General features: G+C 42.9%; 1 protein-coding gene and 1 pseudogene across 2 annotated transcripts in view; one reads left to right on the top strand and one right to left on the bottom strand.

Moving 5' to 3' along the window:
* Positions 1–318: 318 nt before the first annotated feature.
* LOC306656564 (cytochrome c oxidase subunit 6C-like) lies at positions 319–694 on the top strand (annotated as a pseudogene). Its single transcript has one exon. The product of its transcript is annotated as a cytochrome c oxidase subunit 6C-like (transcript).
* A 1469-nt stretch (positions 695–2163) lies between these two features.
* The window catches only part of GRB2 (growth factor receptor bound protein 2), a 68908-nt gene continuing 46214 nt past the window's right edge, over positions 2164–24857 (bottom strand). The window contains exons 3-6 of the mRNA XM_079134246.1: positions 12821–12918; positions 9209–9331; positions 5158–5326; positions 2164–4244 (exon numbers count right to left, since the gene is read on the bottom strand). Coding sequence (XP_078990372.1) covers positions 4059–4244; positions 5158–5326; positions 9209–9331; positions 12821–12918 — 576 coding nt within the window. The 3' untranslated portion in view covers positions 2164–4058. The remainder of the gene's footprint in view (positions 4245–5157; positions 5327–9208; positions 9332–12820; positions 12919–24857) is intronic.

The following is a 24857-nucleotide window of genomic DNA, read 5'->3' as shown; positions in this document are numbered from 1 at the left end:
GACAAAGAGAGGTGGAAGTGGCCCAGGTCTGACTACAGCATCATGGGACTCATGAGGTGGGTTTTGGGATATAAGGCGAGCACTCTCACCCCAGAAAAAGTGGTCACTATACTACCTGTGAGCAGAGCCAAGCTGTGTAGATGACAACTAGCAGTGTGGTCTCAAGCTGTCGCCCTGAACAAGCACCATGCTCTCCTCCATGTCAGTGGATGGCAGAATCACCCACCTTACTACACACACAGGAAAAAAAAAAAAAAATTAATGGATTTCTACCATTAATCTACGGAGAAGGACGTTGGTGTGCAGGATAGGAGCTACATGGCTTCCAGCGCCTTGACTAAACCTCAGATGCAGGGTCTTCTGGCCAAGGGACTGGGGTTTCATATTGGTGGGGCATTCAGTTACCCTGGGGATTGCAGCTCTCTATAAGTTTGGTGTGGCTGAATCAAGAAAGAAGGCATATGCAGATTTCTACAGAAATTATGATTCCATGAAAGATTTTGAGGAGATGAGGAGGGCTGGTATCTTTCAGAGTGCAGAGTGATTTTGGAATAAAAAGAATTTCTTTGGATTGAGTTCCTTAGAAGTTTGTACTGACTTGTGCTCCTGAACTATAAAACATGAATACATGGGCTAAGGAATAGTTTTTCTTAGTAAATAAACAACTAACAAATATAAAGAAAAAAAAAATACCCAAAAAACCAAACCAAACAAAAAACGAAAACAAAAACAAATTAATGGCTAGGCACAGTGACACATGCTCGTAATCCCAGGGACTCAAGAGCCTGAGGTAGGAGAATAGCAAGTTTGAGACCAGCCTGAACAATTTAGTGAGACCTTGTTTCAAAATCCAAGGTTCTGTTCTGGGCACTACAGCACGTCAGGAGATCTGTGATGCTCCTTGACAAGACTAACGAAAGCCTTCGGAGTAAACAGGGTGAGCACTGCGCAGCTGCTTTCAAGGGCTTACAAATCCAGCTGGACTGTCCATGATGCAGGGGGCTGCTCAGGTACCTTCTGAGCTGCCTCCAGGAACTGTGCCCATCCCACATTTACACCATCCCACCTGCCCTGTAGGCCTACTTTTTTTTTCTTTGGTGCTGGGGATTGAATCCAGGGCCCTGTGTATGTAAACATGTTCTACCACTAAGCTGTGTCTCCAGCCCTACTTTCCTATTAATAATTGCCCAGTCAGGCGGGGTGGTGCATGCCTATAATCCCAATGACTCAGGAGGTCAAGGCAAGAGGATTCCAAGTTGGAGGCCAGCCTTGGTAATTCAGCAAACCCTGGATCAAAAAATAAAAGACAGGGCATGTAAAGTACCCCTGGGTTCAATTCTTGGTGAGAGGGGAAAAAAAAAAAAAGCTAGGAACAGTGGCACATCCCCATAATCCCAGCAGATTGGGAAACTGAGGCAGGAGTTCAAAGTCCACTGAGCTGCATCCCCCTTTTTATTTATTTACTTATTTGCGGTGGTGGGGATTGAACCCAGGGCCTTGTGCTTGCAAGGCAAGCATTCTACCAACTGAGCTATATCCCCAAACCTCTTTTTATTTTTTGATATAAGGTCTTGCTGGCCTTGAACTTCTGATCCTCCTGCCTCAGCTTCCTGAGCTGGCCTTCAGGTGTGAACTACCACACTCACCACTATGCTTTCTAAACTCTAATTCTGGAGAATTAAAAAATAAGGCTGTTGGAGACCCAAGATCAGTGCTGCCTATGGATGGGCCAATTCAGTCTTGAGAGACTCTCAGTGCTTTCTCTTAGGTGGGATATACCATGCATGCCTTTATAAAACTGCCTGTTTTTAAAGCTTTGAGTACTAAGCAGGCTAATCAATACCACTATCATATAATATTTATCAGTGCTGCTGGCACGTAACGAAAAAAATCAGCTGTCTTTTTTGTGCTCTCCAGATGTCCCGGAATCTGAGGGTGGGGTCGGTCTACAAGCCTGTATTATTAAGCAGCCCCCCCCCAGAATTCTGAAGAACAGTCAAGTTTGGGCATCAGTTCCCAAGAGGCCTGAGACACCCACTGGCTCACCAAGGGCAAGGTAAACTAGGTGAGCTGGAGAGATGGGATCCAAGAGTCCTGCCTTCCTGACCTAAACCCTTACAGTTTTAAATGTTTAAGTAAAGCAGGGGGAAAAAAGATACAGAGTGAAGAATTCATTGTATGTTTATTATTCACAAGAATTCATTGTATGTTTATTATTCACAGTTAATCACTACCTACCAAATGCTATCCGCAGAGTTAAAGGATTAAGTACATAGGTCTTTTTATTTAAACACTGATTTTTTTTAAATATATACACACAAAACTTAGTTCAGCAAGGCTTCATGATATACACCAATTTCAAAATAAAACAATCAAATGGTCCAGGTGTAGAATGCCAGAGATTCCTCATATCGTAAGTGGGGAAAGGAAGAGCAGAAGGAGAGGGAGCCAGGAGAGGTGAGGACTGCTCGGTCCGGAAGAGTTGGCGCCTCCCGGGCCTCAAGGCTCTCCGGGCCAAGTCCATTTCCACAAGCAGGGTCCAGTGGAGACCTACCAACCCCTGGGAACCCAGAGAGCAAAGGCCGCCAACTCCTGGGGAGAGGAAGAGAAGTGGCCTTGTTTGCACTGAGAAGAGCGACTGTGTGGAGTTTACAGCACACGCTACGAGGGACCGAGAATCGGCAGAAGTAGACAGAGCGCTCTGTGTGGCCTGGCCTTCCTGTCTGCCCCACTTCATCTTCCTCAACTCTTCCTGCTTCGAGGGAAGGGGTGTTGGGAACAGGTACAAACACAGTCTTCTGTGAAGGACACATGAATGCCAATTCTGCTTCCTGCCACTGTCCCAGTGCCCACTTTGAAGATCAGGGGACACATAAGTGAAAGCCAGGACCTAAATCTCAGAGCAAGAAAAACAAAAAGTGAATACTCTGGATTCTCACCCCATAGGCATAAGGTTGGACCTGTGGTGACTGAAGAAGAGTGGCTTAGGTGCCATTTTCTCCTCTGCCTTCCCTGTGTGCAACCTGCTGGCTCCAGGAGTTTGAGCCTGGGAGACTCTGGGGACCCAGAGGTCAAGCACTGCACTACGCTGCCCTTGCAGCCAGATGTGCCAGGCATGTTGGATCAGCAACTGCTCAGTTGCCCACAGCCAGAATCCCTCCGCTCCCAGGGGCTCGCAAGGACTGAAGCTAAGCCACAAACACCCCTGGCACGGTCCAGGAAGGACGCACACGCCTCCAGTTCTACTGACTCCTTTTTCTACCCTGTTTTCCCCTCTCCTGAGGGAAAACCGTTTACACAGAGTAGGGGACAAATTGGCTGAAAAGCTCTGGACTGTTTTTAACTTATTTTAAAACAAAACAAAAAACACCACTCCTAAGCAACCCTTGAAATAAGGAAAAAGGCACTATGAAGAAACAACACCCTCAATGACACTGGGAATGAAGGGAGACAGGCGCAGGTTTGCAGTCTGACTTTCTCAGGAAGCCACGGGCAGGAGGTGAGCCTCCCTCAGACTCTAGTTCCAATTCTGATGAAATACCTGGGGAAATCCAGCAGGGGCTGAGCCGTCGCCCTCAGGCCCTCCTCTGGCAGAGGTTCAACAACAAAGGCCCCAAGATGCCCTGCCAGCTCCTCCTGTGTGTATGTGGAGGATACTCGCTATTCTTTCAGTCATTTCCACTAAGACAGACATTTTGCATAGAGAAAATACAGCCCACTTGGTTTCTTTTCCTTTATTATTGGCATCAGCTGGGACTATATGAGCCTTAAACGTCATGCACTGAAGGACAGAGAAAAAGGATGAGAAAAGACATAGGAGGGAAACAGGAGCAGCGGTGAGAATCTGTAATAAAAACTCTTCTTAATTCAATAGGTAAGTTTTGGCATTTTGATATCCAACACCCCCACCCACCCCCCAAAGTTCCAACCAAAGTGAGAGGGTCACCAGTGTGACCCAGCCAGGTGTTCCGAGCTCCCTCACAGGCTACTGTTACAGGCAGCTTGTGGGTGTAATTCTTTTGTGTTTTCAATTTCTTTAAATAATCTCTTCTTGATTCTTAGACGTTCCGATTCACGGGGGTAACATAATTTCGGGGAAACATGCCGGTCTGCCCGTGGCAAGCCCCCTTCCACCAGTTGGGGTCTGAGTTATCCATGACGTGGATGAAGTCTCCCCGGCGGAAGCCCAGCTCACCGTCCTCTTGGGGGTCAAAGTCAAAGAGGGCCTGGACGTACGTTGGCTGCTGCAAAAGAGGAATAGGGGAAACACACAGGACATTCCTGATCCCGCCAGCAGCCCCACAGGCCTGACTGCTTACAAGAGGGAATCAATGTGCGCAAATCCTCAGGTTTCCTGAAGTGGCCGCACATCCTTCCTCATTTATTCTTTCTTTTTCTTCTTTGGTACCAGGGACTGAACCCAGGGACGCTTAGCCACTGAGCCACATTCCAGCCCTTTTTATGCTTTTGAGACAGGGTCTTGCCAAGTTGCTTAGGGCCTAAGTAGCTGAGGTTGGCTTTGAACTTGTGGTTCTTCTTCCTCAGCCTCCCATTACTGGGACTACTGGCATGCACCACCATGCCCAGCTTATTCTTACATTTCCTAGGTTTCCCTAAAATGGGTTTAGTGGAATCTTTCACCGATGCTCAAAGAACACCAAGGCTTATCTCACTGTTGGCAGCCCAAGCATCACTTTGAGTAGGAGCAGCAGGTAGGTTTGCAGGGGGTGAGGTTGGGTTTAGTTGGCGGACTGTAAAATCTTTTCATTCCTATCACTTAAGGTTTTATAGGGTTAAAAGGGTGAAACTAGCCATAACTTGTGGCTGGGACATTAGGAGTAGGAATGAGTGTGGACCCCAGTCCCCAACAAGTATGATCTTCTTCACAATCTGCTTTCAGGGACAACATCTAAAAGCGTGTTAAGGACTGTGTCCTTAAAGAGTCAGGTGGCATACTAGCAACACTGTCTCAAAGAGGTAGCTCTGGAAAAGGTAAAACCATCTTATTTCAAACTACAGATCTTTAACATGAACTAGCAGTGAATGATGTGCACAGAAGCCCCAGAGGTATCCCTCTGGAGGGCACCTGCTAGCTTAAAAAGCTATTCCTACCTGCCAGACATAATCCCAAGCTCTCTTGTGGGAGCTCAGGCTTACCTGTGGCACCTGCTCTATGTCCCGCAGGAATATTTGCTGGTTTCTGGACACGGATGTCGATCTGTGGTAATCTACCAATTCGTTCAAAGAATTGAACTTCACCACCCAGAGGAAATACTTTCCAGCTCCATCCCGGAGCACCTTGAAGTGCTGCACGTCATTTCCAAACCTGGGGAGGCAGGCAAGCAGAACACACGTGACCTGGTCAGAGGGCACTGACCTGGCTGGTCAGGGGCTGTCTGCCCATGGAGGTGTGGAGAGAACCTCTTTTCTGGCAATATTTCTCACAGGGCCCCAGGCTGGGGAAAGGTGGGGCAGTCACTGAGCATCCTTGGTACCTTCCGTGACAGGGTTACCAGGAACACGAAGAATCCTACAGACAGGGAGAACCTCACCACCAGTCTGACTCAAGATGCTTGCAAGATAAAAAGAGAATGTCCTTGGAGGCTCCACAAAAGACTAGGAATGGAACTACTATATGCTCCAGCTCCAGCACCTTTTGGTATGGAGGAATGGATAAGAAAACGTGGCATATATACATAATGGAGTTTTATTCAGCCATAAAGAAAAATGAAATTATGTCATTTGCAGGAAAATGGATGGAACTTGAGACCATGATGTTTACATGAAATAAGTCAAACTCCAAAGAGTTGTAGGTTTTCTCTCATATGTGGAAGCTAGAGTGATAAAAGGAAAAGAAAGGAAGGTGTGGGTTGTCTCATGAAATGAAGGAAGATCAGTAGAGTAGAGGAAAGGGACCAGAGGGAGGGAGGATGGGCGGGAAGAACACAGGGGAATGATGTTGGTCAAATTATATTGTGTGCATGTATGACTATCTAAACAAAACCACCACTGTGTACAACCATAAGGCGCCAATTAAAAAAAGGGGGAATGATGTTCTAACCTACCACATACTTGTGCCCTGTACTGTACCAAATAACAGAGCCCTTACAAGGGCTGCTGTGACTTAACTTCCTTTCAAGTAAAAATAATTAAAATGTGATATGACATTTTAAAACTATGATATGACATTTAAAAGATGGGATAGGAAATAAAGTGAGAGGGATCAGAAATACTTCCAATAGTTCTCTTGTATCTGGGAATAGTTCAAAGCTATATTTTCCATTCAAGAATTTTGGTTTACTTTCCCCTTTCCATGAGAAAAAGGATATACTGGGACAATAAAATAACTTCTCCATCACCAGATAATATGCTTCCTTTTGCACTGTCAAAAACTGCTTGTGTGTGACTGGTATTGACCTATAGGGCCTGTCATAGTGACATCTGGCTAGAACAGAAGCTGAGCAGGACTCTGCTATCCTGCTGGGTGCCACGCCCTCAAAAGGCCCTCCAAGCATTTATTCAATGAATGAAGGTGGTTCTCCTGTCTTAAGAGCTTCAAGAAAACAAACACTGCCCGAAGATAATCCAGCAGGTGGCAGCACTGAGCTTCAAGCCAGGGCACTTCAAGCCAAGCACCTGCAATCAGCACAGTTGTTCCCCACTAACCTCAGGGGTAGGTCCCAAGACACTCAGTGGATGCTTGAAACCATGAACAATATGAAATTCTATACATGTTTTCCTCTCTACATACACACCTGTGATAAAGTTTAATTTTCAGTGAGATTAAGAACAAAATAACGGTCACAATATGACGTAACAAAAGTTATTTAAAACTTACGAGTCATTTTTTTCTGGAATTTCCCACTTAATATGACTGCGGCTGACCTTGAGTAATTGAAACTAAGGAAGGCGAAACTGCAGATAAAGGGTGACTACTATATTGCTTGTGTGTGTGTGTGTGTGTGTGTGTGTGTGTTAGTTACAAGGGATGAAACAAACCGCCCGGGTCCTGGACATGCTAGGCAAGTATGCCACTCTGAGTCACATCCCAGCCCTTTATAATTTCTGAAACAGAGTCTCCCTACATTGTCCAGGCTGGCCTTTAACTTTTGATCCTCCTGCCTCAGCCTCCCAGATCATTAGGATTACAGGCAGGTGACACTGTGCCCTGCTCAACCACAGTATTTTAAATTACTGACTAAATATCTTGAAACCAGAGAAATATCTCAGAGACTTGGTATTTCTTGAATTCCCTTTGCAAAGATGTTTATGTTGTTAAGCATAGTTATGACATCTGCTACATATTTTATTTCTGAAACAATAGATATATTAGCTCCTTAATTTCTTTTTTTTGGGGGGGGGAATTGGGGATTGAATTCAGGGGTACCTGACCACTGAGTCATAACCCCAGCCCTATTTTGTATTTTAGTTAAAGGCAGGTTCTCACTGAGTTGCTTAGCACCTCACTAAGTTGCTGAGGCTGGCTTTAAACTCTCAATCCTCCTGCCTCAGCCTCCCAAGCCACTGGGATTATGGGCATGTGCCACCATGCCCAGCCCTTAACAGATTTTATTTGATAAAAGGAATGGTTTGCAGTAGGAATGTGTGTAGTGATTGGTGAACAGGCAACGCAGCTCAATGCTGACAGCCCTGGTGGCTCTGGTTGTCACTTGTCACCTTCATCCTAAACTGCTTAATTTCCACATGGGTCAACACAAAATGTAAAGAAAACATTAATTACTCAGGAGGTCAAGAGAGAAGGATCAAAAGCTAGAGGCCAGGCTAGGCAACCTGGTGAGACCCCAGAATCAAAAACTAAAAAGGGCTGGAATATGGAGATGCATGTGATTACTGTATCACAGTTTTCATATATTGGGAATAAAAACTGTATTGTAAGTGTATTTGTGAGGTATTGCAAATATCATCTGAAACCTCTCTTATCCTCACTTAGAAAAACAACACCGCTGCTGGACATAGTGGCCACGTCTGTAATCCTAGCTACACGGGAGGCTAAGGCAGGAGGTTGGCAAGTTCAAGGTCAGCCAAGGCATCTTAGTGAGACCCTACTTCAAAATAAAAAATAAAAAGGGCTGCAGATGTAGCTCAGTGTAAGAGTGCCCCTGGGTTCAAGTCCCAGAAATCCCACCCCACAAAAAGGAAGGTAATCTATAATAAAACAGTGATTTGTATGTTTAACCTAGATGTTTCTCTGTATGTAAATGATGAAGCGATTTGTACCATTCCTTGGGAGTTTCCTATAATAATATAGGAATTAGAAAAGGAATAAAAATAAAAAACTATGGAAATGACGATTCAAAATCCTTACTTCCCAGGTAAGGTGTGATTTTCACAGACTCTTTAAAAGTTCCAGTTTATATTCACCATGATTCCCAAGGTGAGACTCCTTTCTTCCCCATTCCCTGATTAACAGGTCTGCTGGGAAAAGCAAAACTCCAAATCCCTCATGATGAGGTGTTTTTATTTTATTGATTGATTGATTGTACCAGAGACTGAACCCAGGGCTGCTTAACCACTGACCCACATCCCCAGTCCTTTTAAATTTTTTATTTTGAGACAGTCTTACTAAGTTGCTTAGGACCTTGCTAAGTTGCTGAGACTGGTTTTGAACTTGCAATCTTCCTCCCTCAGACTCCCCAGTTGCTGGAAATACAAGTGTGTGCCACCACGTCCAGCTCTCAAAGTGACCTTCTGAAGTTACTATGAGAGGCTAGGATGGGACTGGTAGAGGTAAAATGGCTTTCTGGTAAAGGCAAGGAGAAGCAGCTGAAGTCGCAACCAGTTATTTCATTATGGAGTGGCAAGAATTCCAGCAAGGGCAAGAAATGAGAGTAGTCACGACTGGGGAAAACAGGCCAGCAAGTACTGTCTGAGGGGTACTGCTCCTCAGTTCCACTGAAACATCTAAGCTAGTGTTGCTAGAACCAAGTTTTATGAGGAACTAGACATTAGGATTTTTTTTTTTTTTGGGTGCTGGGGATTGAACCCAGGGCCTTGTGCTTACAAGGTAAGCACTCTACCGACTGAGCTATATCCCCAGCCCCTAGACGTTAGGATTTTAATGTAAAAGTAAAAATACTGATTAGGTTAAACCTCTACCAGTTTGTATGTAGCCAGACACCTGACCAATGGCCTCATGATTTAGTGAGTCAGACACAGGCTTCCTGCAACTGCAGCAGGAAATACTTACTTGACAGAGAGGGAGAAATCCCCAGGAGCACTCTCACTCTCTCGAATTAGAAAGGCCCCATCATGCCGCTGTTTGCTAAGCATTTCTTCTGCCTTGGCTCTGGGGATTTTGCCAAAAAACCACCTAAGGAAGGAAGGCAAGCCGGTCAACATCTGTTTCCCCACAAAGAAATGGGATGTCCAGCCTTAAATGTGAGTAAAATACCTCTTGCCAGAGGAAGGGACTTACTCTTTACCCTCTGGTCTCACTGTCCAAGATAGGAGGACATTGGGTTGGGTCCTTCCTAAGAGATGGACTTTCAAATGGCTTCACCCCATCTACTTCCTAGAAAGTGACTCATCAAGGCACTATCAAAGGCCACTACTCTTTCTATAGAGGAAGACACTTGAAAATGGGCCTTCCAAACCAAAGGTCACCAATCCCCGAATGACTAGTCAGAAAGGTGTCCAGAAGAATCCCAGGCCTATGGACAAATGATCCAGGCTTGTTGGGGGCAACAATGACACTTCTTGCAGTCAATGGATAAAACTGCAGCTCTGCCTCAGCAGGAACAGGGATACAGGGGAGGGGAGGAAATTTGGAAGGCCCAGAACTCAGTGGTGGGCTAATTCTGTTCTGAGTCCAAAGGGAGATGGTTCAGGCTGTGAGAGGCCAGCCTGTACCAGTAATGAAGGTCAGCATTCCTCTCAGGACTTTTCTCGAGTCACTGCTCAGTGTTCAGCTTTCAAAAGCCCCCAGGAAGGGGCTGGGAATATAGCTCAGTGGTAAAGCACTTGTCTAACAAGCTTGAAGTACTGAGTTCAATCCCCAGCACCACACAAAAATAAATAAATAAAATAGAGGTATCATGTCAATATATAACTAAAAATCTTTAAAAAAAAGTAAAGTAATGAATATGAATTAAAACAGCCTACATATACATGGAATGCAAATAAAAAGACTTCTTGGATCCCCTCAAGCAACAACTGCTGGCAGCTATATATATTTCTAGACCTTTCTTTTATGGGCATGAATCCACTTATGTTGCAGTGTTTTCTTGTCCTAACTTAAAATGAACTCAATTTCATTTTCAATTTAAAAGAAAATCATAGTGAAGTGTAAATTACAATATAGAAAAGTACTCAAATTTGAAGTTTTATAATTAAACACATCTTTGTTATAAAAATCTACATCAAGAACTGGATAATTAGTTTGAAGATCATTTCACTAAACAAAGATTTCTTGTGTATCTGCTCCTATCTCATGAAATATTTGTATTCTCTTTTTGAAAGACGTCCGGTGCAGAAGGGACATCATGCTAGCAACAACCACAATGCATTTTATTATGTTTATAAAGTTGATAAGCTTTATTGTTTATTTTATAGTACTAAGAACTGAACCCCAGGGCACTTTACTGAGCTACATCCCCATAAATAAAGTTTTTTGAGACGAGTTCTCACAGGGCACAGTGACACATGCCTGACATCCCAGTGACTTAGGAGCCTGAGGCAGGAGGATCACAAGTTCGTGGCCAGCCCAGGCAACTCTGTAAGACCTTGTCTCAAAAAATATACTTAAAAAATAATATAAGGGCTGGGGTTGTGGCTCAGGGGTAGAGCACTTGCCTAGCATGTGTGAGGCACTGAGTTCGGTTCTCACTGCATGTAAATAAATAAAAATAAAGGTCCACTGACAAGTTTTTTGTTTTTTTTTTTTTTTGTGGTGCTGGGGATTGAACCCAGGGCCTTGTGCATGTGAGGCAAGCACTCTACCAACTGAGCCACATGCCCAGCCCCTAAAAAAAATTTTTTTAAAACAATATAAAATAAAAAGGGATGGGGTTTATAGCTCAATGGTAAAGTGCCTCAGCGAAATTTCCAGTGTCAAAAAAAAAAAAAAAAAAGAAAAGAAAAGAAAATGAGGGTCAGGGGAGGGAGGGAGGGAGGGAGGGAGACTGAGTCCCGCTAAATATCCTCGGCAGGCCTCGCTTATTTACTATTTGCTATTCTGAGGATGGAACTCAGGCCCTTGTACATGCCAGGTAAACTACCACTGAGCTACACACCAAATATGACAAGCTTCTGTTAGTGGTATATTTATGGGTAACTATGTGCCTCTAATGTTCTACAAATTTTTAAAAAGATGGGTCTGTACTAAACCAGAAATAGCAAGGGAGAAAGCCAAGGGAAGGAGAGATTCATTTTTCAATTTAATGATTTACAGCATACCACAGGCTCCTGTCTATAGGTAGCTACTATGTGAATCCACTCCCAGAATACACAACTCCTGCCACAGCACTAACGCAACAATTGTTTTGTGGTCTGTGTTTAATGTGCTAACGCAAATGCTACACTAGGCGAGGTGTACTTTCATTTTATATTTCCCTTTTCCTCTCTAACAAATAAAGGGGGAAGGAAGGAGAGGCCTCATCTCTGTATTTTACCAGCTCTCTGAATGTCTAGCCACTTGGCAGTCCCACAGGGGAAGGAAATTGTGCCTGTAAAGTCACAGCTCCACACAGGCACAAGCATGGTCTTTTCTAGAATTATGGCAGGCTTGGATAAAGAAGAGTTTTGGAATTTTAACTTTCCTTTTCAGAGCATAAAGTGGAGGAACACTGCCTGCCCTTTAGCTGGTCTGTGATGAACAACCCAGCAGAGTTGCCCTTCAACAGTAATTCCGCAGCTCTTTATGTAGGGGGAAATCAAGGTGTGAGGGTGACTTTCCAATCAAAGTTAGCAATTACAACTTCACCAACTTTCCTATCTTTTCCCAACAGAATGATTCAAAATGCTTATGTGGCTGGGCATGGTGGCATATGCCTGTAACCCCAGCTACTCTGTGATCCCAGCTACTTGGGAAGCTGAGGCAGGAGGACGGCAAGTTTGAGGCAAACCTCAGTGATTTAGTGAGAGCTTTTCTCGAAACAAGCAAGCAAATTTAGGGCTGGGGATATAGCTCAGTGGTAAAGTGCCCCTGGATCCAGTCCCTAGTAATCACACAAAAAGAAGAAAATAGAAATGATCCTTTTTGAAGCAGAAGTTGGGCCAGTCAAAGAGGGGTGGGTGAGGTGGGAGGTCAGCAGTCTGCAAGGGTCCCCAGGGTCCCACTATGCTGCTGATTAATATGAAGCAGAAAATTCAAAACGCCCATTGCTCTTAGCAGCTTGGAGGAGAGCACAATTCCTTCCAATCGAAGCAGGACCACTAACATGGAAGAACAAGCACTTACAGAGAACTATTACCTACCAATCACCATGCTCTGGCACTCTCACAAGGTCACCCAGCATACCAATACAAAACCATGCTGTAAGCACCCTCTCTGAAACTCAGGAAGTGTGGAATCATGGAACACATCTGGCCCAAGGGTTTTAAAGAAGAAGGATTATGGACTTGAAAAGTACTGTATGTTTTTGAAGATAACGGATAGGCATTAGTCTAAAATGTATACCATTGCTAATTATTATATTATCATTATACAACAATTAACATAGAAAGTCAACATGCTGAGTTCATTCCCCCAAAAGACAAGAATAATGGCATGACATCTGTCACAGTGGTCTCTTTTAAAAACAGTATTTGACACAAGCAGGTGGAGTGGGTCCTGCCTTGGCAGACCGTGAGCCCCACTTACGGGTGTGGTTTCATTTCTATGTAGTTCTTGGGAATGAAGCCATCCTTCCCATTGAGCTCTGCCTTGTACCAGTTCTGATCACATTCTTCATTCAAAACCTGAAAAGATTAAAAAAAAAAAAAAAAAAAAGAACAAATCAATCATTCCCTTTCCCCTTTCAAAAAGGTAGCCACAAGACAATTATGCCATCCCTTGGGTTTGTGAAAGGTCTTATTTGAAGTATTAGCCAACCTCTAGAATTCACAGAGATACAGTCATGGGATTGCCCAAGAGCTTCTCTACTTTTCTGCAAGGATAGGATGTCCACCAAGCAGCTCCACAGTGCTGCTGCTTGCAAGCACGACCACAGGCCCTTGTATGGGAAGACTACTGACCAAGTATGGAGTCCTGTTCACTTCAATAACCTTCAAGGGTCATGTATGCTATGTTCAGGTTAGCTAATGCTGGAAGCACACCAACCAGCACAATTCAGATGGAAGGCTTAGAGATTATGTAATTGATGCAAAAACAGGTCTAGAAAAATGAAATGGCAGGTTGTGGTTGTGGCCCAGCATGCAGGAGGCCCTGGGTTCAATATCCCCAGCAACACACACACACACACACACACACACACACACACAAAGAAGAAAGTAAAGAAAGATGAAATGGCTCAATAAATGTTGGAGACTTAAAAAGCAGGAGTGGGGGGAGCACTGTTGGTGGGACTGAATATTAGAACCACCACCATGGAAATCAATATGCAGGTTCCTCAAAAGCCTAGTCATGAAACCTCCATACGACTCTGCCATACTACTCCTTGGTATTTATCCTGAAGAATTAAAATCATCATACTATAGTAATATATGCAGAGCCATGCTTATATCACCATAATTCATAATAGCCAAACTACGAAACCGACCTACGTGTCAATCAATGGATGAACAGATAAAGAAAATGAGGAATATATACAATGGAGTCAATAAAGAATTCAGTCATAAAGAAAAATGAAATTGTACCTTTTGCAGGAAAATGAATGGAACTAGAGACCACTAAGCAAAATAAGTGTAACTCAGAAGGTTAAATATCATATGTTTTCTCTCCTATGTGGAAGCTAGAGAGGAAAAAGGAAAACATGGGGACACATCTCATGAAAACCAAAGTAAGATCAGTGGAGGAAAGGGACCAAGTGGTGGGGAGTGGTAGGGAGTGATACTGGTCAAATTATATTGTTATACTGTATACTGTGTGCATGTACAAACATGTAACAATAAATTCCATTAGTATGTCCAACTAAATGCACCAAGAAAAAAATGTGGGGGGGAAAAGATGAAATGGCTACCCAAGGTTACAAGTTATTGAACTCCTATACCTAAGAATCACACCTGGGTTTTCATACTCCAAATGAATGTTCTTTCCAATGCTGCCTCCTGTGAATTAGACAGGCCAGGTCATGAGACTAATCTGTCTTGTAATAGGAGGAGAGCGCAGAACAAGGTATAAAATACAAATACACCATAAGAATTCTAAACTTGCTACACAAGGTAAAGGTCAGAAGGCATAAGTTTGGTATTTTAAAAGAGAAAAGAGAGATGTGACAACTCCAGACCAGTGAGCAAAGGAAATGTGAACTAGTAAGTGGAGTGGTAGTTAATCTATGCTCTATTGCAAAGTTCTAAAAGGAAGCTGATAAAATTTTTTACAAAATGATTTATTTGAGATGCTGAACAATGCTGTACTCATAGCCAAATTAAAAACTGGAATGCATTAAGGTTTTTGAAGTTGGTGCATTAAGTGACAATTCAAAGTGACATGTAACATTGGAAAGGGCAGATAAGGTTGGATGGTTAGCCAGGCGGTGTTAATGATCATCTAGGCTTGTTCACTTCCGAACAGAAGCCTGGACTGAGCTTTACCATATTGGTATTTATGTGTGACACTGGCCAGTCTCCAACCACAGTTGTCAGTCACTGGGTTTAAGCACACGTGTGCACAATAACATGGCAAATCCTAGGAGAGCTGATACATACACACATACACACATATAAAACACATTCATAATTTTTATATCTTCATTGCAAACACTGAACTGTGCTGTGGCCAGCAGAGGTATTTTGTTGTGCATCCAGGAACACTGAGGAGCCAGGCAACATGGCAACCCTGTAATCCCAGTTACTCAGTAAGCTAAGGCAGGGGGATTGTTCAGTTGAGGCCAGCCTGGGCAACTTAGCAAGACTTTGTCTCAAAAGAAAAGAAAATAAAAAGAGCTAAGGATGTAGCCTCAGAGCACCGGTGGGTTCAATCCCCAGTATAACAAAAAGGGATGGGGGGGCTCACTGAGGAGAAAGGTTGAGGACAGTGCTCTCAATGCCACCATGCCAGCTGCCCATCCCTGCAGCACAGGAGGGGACTCAATGGCCTGTGAGGAGAGAAGCTACTTTCAAAGTTGCTTAAGGCTTGGAATTCTGTTATTAACAAAAAACAAACACACAAAAAGGCTAGAAGCAAAATGTGGACTAATAATAATCTTGTGAAGCATCATCCTACAATAATAAAAATGAGTAGGCTTATAAACCAGAGCTTATCAAAATGTCTTAGGAACTCCTGAACTGGTGAGGTACACACACACTGTCAAAAGTTCTGGGAAGACAGGAAAGCATGGCTGACAAGCTGACTGTGCCCTCATTGGGCACCAAAATGGAATAAGGTAATCACTTAAAAAAGGCCAGTTCAATTTGTGACCAACAGTCTTGCCAGAAAGGACAACTGTGTGTACACTGGGAGCTCCTGGAGACTCGCATTCTTGTTATCTTTAACAAGAAAGAGGTGAATCCCACCAAGAGATGTCTCCCTCTGCCAAATAAACGAAACTCCATGGCAACACCCATACCTGGAACCAATTTAGAACTGTGGTTTTCCTTAGAGCAAAGCTATTAGTTGGTGTTTAATATGCTTTTATACTCCAGAAGGCAGGGAATATGAGGGGGGTCTCTTCTGGCATAAAAATTTTATTATAATTTTTTTTTGATGGATTGTATGCACAAATGGGGTACAACTTTTCATTTCTCTGGTTGTACATGGGGATTTTTTTTTTTTTTTTTTTTTTTTTTTTTTTTTTTTGCGGTACTGGGGATCAAACCCAGGGCCTTGTGTTTGCAAGGCAAGCGCTCTGCCAACTGAGCTATCTCCCCAGCTCGGGAATATCAAAAAAAAAAAAAAAAAAAAAATTGTTTTTAGTTGTAGATGGACACAATGCCTTTATTTTATTTGTTTTTATGTGATGCTAAGGATCAAACCCAGTGCCTCACACATGCTAGGCAAGTGCTCTACCACTGAGCTACAACCTCAGTCCCAGGGAACGTTTTTTTTTTTAAAGTGGAACGCCAAAGTAATGCCAGAGTATGTGAATGGTTACAATTTTGGTCATCTGAAAGTTCCACTATCCAAACAACATTTTACCAGACAGGCCAAGGTGTTGCAGGGCCTGGTTCTAAATCTCACTCTCGAATTTCAGAGAAGTCTGGTGCTGCTGGAGGCAAAGTGCAGGAGGAAGAGTGAACTTGCTAATTCTGGGCACCGGAGAGTCAGGGACCAGAACTTAACCGCGTTACAAAAGCACATTAGCTTTCACATGGACACCAAGATGGTAGAACAGCATAACTTAAAAAGATGTTTAAAAATTGAGTTTTATGGGTTATGGTTTGTAGCTCAGTGGTAGAGCGCCTGCCTTGCACATGTGAGGCACTGGGTTCGATCCTCAGCACCACACAAAAATAAAGAAAGAAATTGGGTCCATCTACAACTAAAAAAATATTTTTTAAAAATTGTTTTATTCAGATGTTAAGCAAATGAACAGGCAAGGGAAGCTGGAACATGAGTTTAAATAGAACAAGGAGGAGACCAGAGCCTTCCAGGGGTGGGCCTGTGTCCACAGGTCAGTGGTTCTAGATGAGAGCCTGTGCCCATCATAAATAATGCTTAAAGCCTTGCCAGATAGCTGGGAACCAGGAAGCTGCTTCTGCCACTGATGTTCCACAGAAGACGGCAAATGGCTGGCTCATCCATTGCCTCCACACAAACTGGTGAGCGCACAACCCAGTTCCAAGGACTGTCTCTAGCCACTGCCTCGCAGCTGCATTTTCTTTTCAGTCTCCACATTCCCTGAGTCATGTATGACTTGGAAGCCATACAGAACACTTGGGTTTAAAGGAAGCAGATTGATCAAGAGATGAGATTATGAGAGGAAGAGCCAAGTTTCAGAGAAGAAAGAACTTTCTTTTTTCTTTTTACAAAGACACTGAAAATAATGCTAGCCCAAATCAGGAAGAAATTTAAGAGATAGGAATGAGGTGAGCTTCATGCAGGAAAATTAAAAATGATTCCAGTCAAGAGGAGGGACACGATGGGGAGGCTGGAAGTGCTGCCTATTTCTCAACGAGGTGCTATGTATGTGGGTGTATACAGTCTGAAAATTCACTTAATCGTTATGACAGGTGAATTTTCTTTACATATATCTCAATCTAAGGTTAGAACTGTTCCAGTTAAGACCATATTGTCACATTACGGCTCATTTCACACATAAGAAAATTCCATCAAGGCCCCATACACCTCGGACACAAACTTCACATTCTCAAAAATATATGGGGAAGCAGGAAAAACATAGTAAGACTTCCAAAGCCCCCATGATGGCAGCTTATCGTTGCTACTCTATGAAAAACAGTAATTCCAAGGAAGAAAGCTCTCTTCACCACAGACCACCCAGAGCACTCAACACGCTCCATTCCCACACTGTGTGCCTCTGGAAACCTCATCACTGCAGCCCCCTTCCCGCAGTCCCAAGCTGAGACCACGCTAAAGGCAATGCAAGATATTTTCCTTTACACCACAATGTGAAGTTTACTGAACAGTTGAAGAAAAAAAGAAAATCCAGCGATACGAGATGGAGGTCTCAGACCCCATAGGGTCTACCTGACCTGGTGGCAAGAGCCCAGGATGCACTCCAGAGGCCGCGCGTAATGGGTCAAATTCAATGAATATGGCCCGGAACAAACTACCACTGTCTGTTTCCTAGGATACAAAGTGGTGATAGTGCTTTATCCTGAGGTAATTAAATGAGAAAAAGTGACAGCAGTATAGCCAATGAACACTGTGGCCCTCCTCCTTCACAGTATTCCTTTGTTATACACATTGGCAGTCTTAGATCTAGCAACATGTGACAATTCTGGGGGACTGCGTTTTACCTTTCCTAAATTAGGACCCTGCCTCAATGCAGGCACCAATAGTACATAACAACAGAAGACTGAGATTCTTGTTTGTTCTGAAAACACATGAAACTTCCATGATTACTTTTTTTTTAATTAAAAAAATTTTTTAGATGTTGATAGACCTTTATTTTATTCATTTATTTTTATGTGATGCTGAGGATCCAACCCAGTGCCTCACACTTGCTAGGCAAGTGCTCTACCACTGAGCCAGAAGCCCAGTTCCCCATAGTTACTTTAAAATTATTCTTTAATCCCAATGATCTGGGAGGTTGAGGCAGGAGGATTGAAGTTCAAGACCAGCCTCAGCAACTTAGAGAGGCCCTGTCTCAAATAAAAAATAAAAAGGGGTAGGGATGTAGCTCCATGGTCACACTGGGTTCAATCCCTGATACCAAAACCCAAAAAACAAACAAACAAAACCCCCACAAAAACAGGTTAGGGTCCCATCGAACTATCCAAAATAGCCTCTAATACTAATGGTTCAATATTTCTTCGAGGCAAAACTTTCAGAGTTCTATCAGCGTGTGAAGGAATTTGTATAAGGGTGTATATGCATGAAAGAACAATTACTTTTTTTTGTTTTTTCCTTTTGGGTACCAGGGATTGAACCCAGGCGCACTTAACCTCTGAGTCATATGCCCAGTCCTGTTTTATTTTGAGACAGGGTCTTGCTAAGTTGCTTAGGGCCTCGCTTAGGTTGCTGAGGCTGGCTTTGAACTTGTGATCGTTCTACCACAGCCTTCCAAGTTGCTGGGTTACAGGCATGTGCATTACGGCTGGTGAGTAAGAACAATTACATTTTAAAGTTCTTAAGTATTAAAAAATAAAACAAAAACCAAAACACTATTTTCAGCTAGTTCCTGCATTACAGAAATTCAGCGTAAGGCTGGGGGTGTACCTCAGTGGTACAGCACTTGCCTAGGACACATGAGCTCCTGGATTCAATCCCCAGTACCAAACAAAAACCCACAAAAAATTCAACATGAGCCAGTGAGTTTTCTCCAATCCTCCTTTTTCCCTTTCCTTTTCTTCCCCCCACCTTCAACCCCCTGCCTTCCATTTTTTTGAATCCAGGAGTGCTCAACCACTGAGCCACAGCCCCACAGCCCTTCTTTATTTATTTTTGTTATCCCAGGTTTATTGAAAATGTTACAGCATAGCAAAAAATTTCAAACAGCTCCATGCAGTGTTTTAAAATTCATTCCCACAGTAAGCTGAACAACCTGCAAGTTGTGTGCTGAAGTCCAACTGTCAGCATTTCCGTAGTGTCAGATCTACTCCAATAGATCTGAGAGTGGAGACCTCAGGAACATAATTATCTCTCCTTCCTCCTCCTGAAGCTTGATGGAGGAAGGCCTCTCTGAATTCACAGGGCTCTCTGAACCTGCTTCATCAGATATGCGACATAGCCTGAGATCTTGCTGTGGAGCTTCTTACTGTGAATAATGGTGATCTCCACACACACACACTTACTTGTTGGTATGAAGTCGAAGCCCAGGTGCACGTAATGCTTTTTGATGATGACCTGGGCCACCTTCTTCATGGTTTTGGTGCAAATGTAGCAAATGTTGGTGGGTCCTGGTAAGAGAGTCCTTTAAATTTTTTGCTAAGTTGCTATGGTTGGCCTTGAACTTGTGATCATCCTGCCTTAACCTCTGAACTACTGGGATTATAGGCATGCACCACCATACCCCGCTTACTTTTTAAAGATCATAGGACCCTAGGAACGACCCTCTGTAGGGGGTTGGCTAGGGTAACAGTCTGGGAGAGCCATTTAAAATCAATTTTCTTTAAGTGCCTGTTACATATTTCATTAGAAACTATCAGAATGCTTGTCATCTCCCTTAGTATGGTTACTGCCTCCATTTGGAGCCACACTGATTCACCATCAACATTGAATAAGTGCTGTACAGTCACCACCCCCATCTGTTATAGGTTTTGTTTAGCATGAGGAAACATCTTGGCTGCACTGCTTGCTATCCTGGGTGCCAACACATGAAAAACACCCACGATGCAGATAAGCCATTATGAACTTTCATAACAAGATGACCAACTTAAAAGGTAGCTGGATAGTGAAGGTCCCTGGTCCCACAGAAACCTCCATCTGCTTATTAAGCACACAAAGAGCAACAGTTCTCAAGTTTGTCCTGTGGATTGGTCTCCATTTTGAATGGTCAAGAGAACAGCTCCACAAGGCCACAGCTGAATGGAAACACAGAGAACATCTTAACCAGTCAGGCCAGCAGCATACACTTGGCCACTCACGACCAGCATGTGAGAAGAAACACTCATTAAGTTCAAAAACACTCCTACAAAAAGAGAAAAGAAAAAGAAAACTCTCCTGATTTTGGTAGATTATAAAACTATATAAATACCAAATGCACTGTTTTGTTAAATGATTAAAATCTATTCACTTAGAGTATTTATGTAATGGTATCAAATCAAGAGGATATTTTACCTTTATGTTGTCACCTCTCAGCAAAAATTTATTATCTATGCCACAAAATGCTATTTTAAGTTCCCCTTGAAATGGGTATTTCTAGAGTCCTAAATTCTTGGTTTTTCACAACACTTTCTTTAAAGAATAGGAACCTATTTATCAAACTCTAGAAATTCAAAGAGTATCTGTTGGTCAAGTCTCCCTCTTGACCACTAAGGATGAAATGATGAGAGGTTCTAGTGTTTCCTTTTTAAAAAAACTTATAATGATGGCTCAGAAGGCTAAGGCAGAAAGATCACAAGTTCAAAGCCAGCCTCAGCAACTTATCAAGAACCTGTCCCAAAATAAAAAGGGCTGAGATGCGGCTCAGTGGTTAAGCACCTCTGGGTTCAATCCCTGGTACCCAAAAAGAGAGAGAGAGAGAGAGAGAGAGAGAGAAGAAAGGAAGGGAAAAAAATCATTTATCACTTTCTATCTTCTAAGCATTCACTCTCAGTTTCAGTTTTCAAGGGAACATTAGTGTATCAGGAGAGAGACCAACCCAATGCTCAGGCCTCAGGGATGAAAGTTGAACTAGTTTGACCTCAGTATCCCTTTAGTGCCCCAAATCCTTTCAAATATCACTCCCCCCACCAAAAACAAAACAAAACAAAAACAAACAAACAAACAAACAAAAAACTCTCAAGTAGCAGGCTACCTTCTATAGGCCCAGATTATTCTTAGTTAGGCACACGTTTTCATAATTTGGTCATCACCTACTCCTCTGCCCTTACCACCCACTAATTCTCCAAATGAACTCTCAGTTCAGTCAAGCGAGTTGACTCACAACCTCTGAACATACGGTACTTCTCTGTTTCCCCAGGTACAACAGACTTATCTATTTAGATCTTTCATAATTCAAAGCTCACAACCACCTCAGCCACCCTTCCCTCTGCTTTACTTTTTCTTTCTTCAATACTAGGCATCAAATCTAGGGTTGCTTTACTACTAATCTCTAGTCCTTTTTAATTTTTGTTTTAAGACAGTGTCTCGCTAAATTACTGAGGCTGACCTGGAACTTGCCATCTCCTGCTTCAGACTCCTAAGTAGCTGGGATTACAGTATACTCCATCATGCCTGGTTTCTGCTTTACTTTTGTAGTATTTAATGGAGAATTACTATCAATAACAATATAATTCAGCTGGGTGTGTTGCTGCACACCTATAACCCTAGCAATCTGGGATGCTGAGAGGATTGCAAGTTCAAGGTCAGCCTGGGGAATTTAGGGAGCTCCTGTCTTCCAATTAAATAAAAAAAAGTGGACTGAGATTGTAGCTGTTACTCAGTAGTAAAGTGCTTCTGGGTTCAATCCCCAGTACTTTAGGATATCTTCTCTACCACTATTTTGTCCTGTGTGCTGGTGTGCCCTGGCCCCCTTCCAAGCTTCCAAGTGCTTCAAAGCTGGCTCCATACCCAATTCTCATCTGTGTTCCACACAGCTCTTAGAATGGAATCTGGCATATTTTGAGGGAGTGATCTGTATGTGGGGCTTTGTTATAAGTGATGCATAGAGTATCACAGAACGAGTGGTGCCCAGGGACAACTGAAAGAGCAACATACTCTCTATATTCCTTGGTGAGAAAAAAGAACCTCTCGAGCTGATCCTAGAAAGAATGATTGTCATGAGTTTGTTCCCTTAAGGAAGGAGAGGCAAAATAAAGGAAGTAACAGAATTAGGAAATCAGTCTTCCTGTAACTTAAGCACCATTGCCAAATGATTGCCATGTGCAGTCCCTCAAGAGAGGGTACACCACATCTATCCCATAAGACTACCTATATGTGCTTTCTCCAAGACAAAGAGGTATAGAAGGGTGTGGGTATGAGGGTGGGTGAGTGTGGAGGGAAATTTCAACATGACACAGATAAAAAGAGGCAATAATTTGGCTGGACTAGGAGAGAGGAAGTGTGGCTATTTCTATGTATGTGTCCTACTAATCCCACTCTGGGTGGGTGCTTCCTGGAAATGTAGAGATGCCTGCTTCTGTCTGCATGTTTGACTTAAGACTGACTTTTGCAAGTTGTTTGCTATAGCTAGAACTTTTCTAGCAACATTTTAATGGAAGACCTTGGACTTTTTGATTCTTCCACAGAAGAAGTTTGTTGTAGAGAGAAATGGCTACACACACACACAATTACATTAAAAGTCCAGGACCGTTCGTACATTTTTTGAAAGGGAAAACTTCCTTTGTAATGTTCATATGCGTTGGAAGGTGAACAATTAAGGCGACTGGCTAGGTTGGGCATGGGGTGCATGCCTGTAACCACAGCAAATGAGGAGGCTGAGGCAGGATGATCCCAAGTTTGATGCTAGCCTCAGCAACTTAGCAAGACCCTCAGAAACTTAGGGATAACCTGTCTCTAAATTAAAAAAAAAAGGGGATGTAGCTCATTGGTTGAGCACCCCTGGATTCAAACCCCAGAAAAAAAGTGTGTTGTATATGTGTTGTATGTATTTCTCTTTCTCTGAGAAATAGTTTAGCACTCAAAAAATTAAATTGGCACTGGGTTCGATCCTCGGCACCACATAAAAACATAAATAAAGGTATTGTGCTCCTCTACAACTAAAAAAAATTTTAAAAACAAAAAAGAAAAGTTGTTCATGGAATTTAAACAAAACAGGAAGGTAGTTCATACATATGTGATATTACTCCACCCAGACAAATCTAGAGGCAGTGAAACCTAAATGTACAGACAATACTCCCAAATAAACTCTACCAAAGGGGTACAAAGAGCTTCCATTCAAAATTGTTGTCTCTTGAGTGTTTTAACTTACGGAAGGCCTATCACTTTGGTGGAGAAGGACCACTCTCAGAATATCAGCATTTTAACTGCAGAAGGGGAAGAAAGGGTGGGGTCAGAAAGACAGAGGTAGAACAGTTTCAGGAGGGAAAATCCAGTACATCTGAAAAACACAACAATCATGATGGTCTGTATGGGACCAGCACTGTGCAACCAGAGTGCCAAGCCTGAGGTAGGTGAATTGAGGACTTAAGAGACAGCCCTCTAAGGAGCCTGGAGTCAGTCAAACCACCAGCTGCAGTGCAGTGAGATGCACAACAGGGGAGAGGCAGTTATGGGCTCCATGCCAGTATCAATTCAACGGAAAAGATCTGGGCTGCAAACACCAAAGACCACACAACCCCAGTTTAGGGAATAGGAGGAAAATTTCCCAAGGAAGTGTGAACTAGGTTATATTCCCTGCTTGTATTTTAGCTCTGCTTGACCTGTGTGTGGACGGAACATGGCAGACTCCCCAAATTGCTGTCAAGAAAATGGAAGGATGGTCTTTCCTCTTGGCCAAACTTCGTTGCCACTAAATAGAAGACATCTTTTAAGATGAACAGTAGAACTAATGGTACCAAAACTTCCTAATTGGAAATAACCAAGATAATCTCAAACTATAGCTAACTGTTCAACAATATCTATTTAGCTACTGTCTTTTTCATTTTGCTATCAGAAGACTTTTGATCTTAAGTGAAATTTTGCACTCCTCACAAGAAAAACAGAACAAAATAAAAACTTAAAGCTACCCAGACCAGGCAAACAGTCACATTTTCTACACTGACAGGCAAGGTGCTCCCCTTGCTCACTTCCCATTACTTCTGCAGAGAACAGGAGCTCCCAACACCCCTACCCAATTAATGACAACAGGAAGAGTTCATTTAGTCCCATTTAAGACCTCATTGATTCAAAAGGCAAAATAAAGGAACAATTGATTTATAGCTGTCTTGTGACCCAAAAGCCACTTCAGTGAATGTTACTGAAATTAGAAAAAGTTAACTAATCAACACCTTTGTAAGGACCCATGACTTGGAAAAATTCAAGGCCTTTTGAATCTCATACACAAAAGACATTATTCTCAACCAAAAAAAGCTCCGGACGCATTTTCCATGGCTGAAGCATTTAATGTTTCAAATTAGGGCACATTTACTGTAGTCACATGCTAGACAAAGGAGACTAGGATGGGGTGGTGAGTTTCATCCCATTCCCAGGTGGACGTGAATGCAGACCAGCTGAACAGGGAAAGACAATTCTCAAGTGTGAATATGGGTCAGGGTTAGGTAGAGAGCAGAAAACAGAGGGCCCTGACCTAGTGGAGGGGTTCTCAGAGAAAACCTAAGCAAGTGACATGAGGGCAACTAGAGGCTCCCTTGTGGGTGGCTTTCCACACTACTGCATGTAAGTCAGGGTGTTCATTACAAGGCAAAGGAGTGTCAATGGCTTTGCATTTTTCAAACATTGTTCTAGCTGCACTGAGAATAAACTGCAGAAGAGCAGATAGGCCCTACTGTCACAGTCCAGTGAAGAGGACAGTAGA

This window comes from Sciurus vulgaris, assembly GCF_902686455.1.
Source record: "Sciurus vulgaris genome assembly, chromosome: 3".
NCBI classification, from domain to species: Eukaryota; Metazoa; Chordata; class Mammalia; order Rodentia; family Sciuridae; genus Sciurus; species Sciurus vulgaris.
Note: the sequence above shows the minus strand (reverse complement) of the source record. Positions and strands in the feature narration are given on the sequence as shown.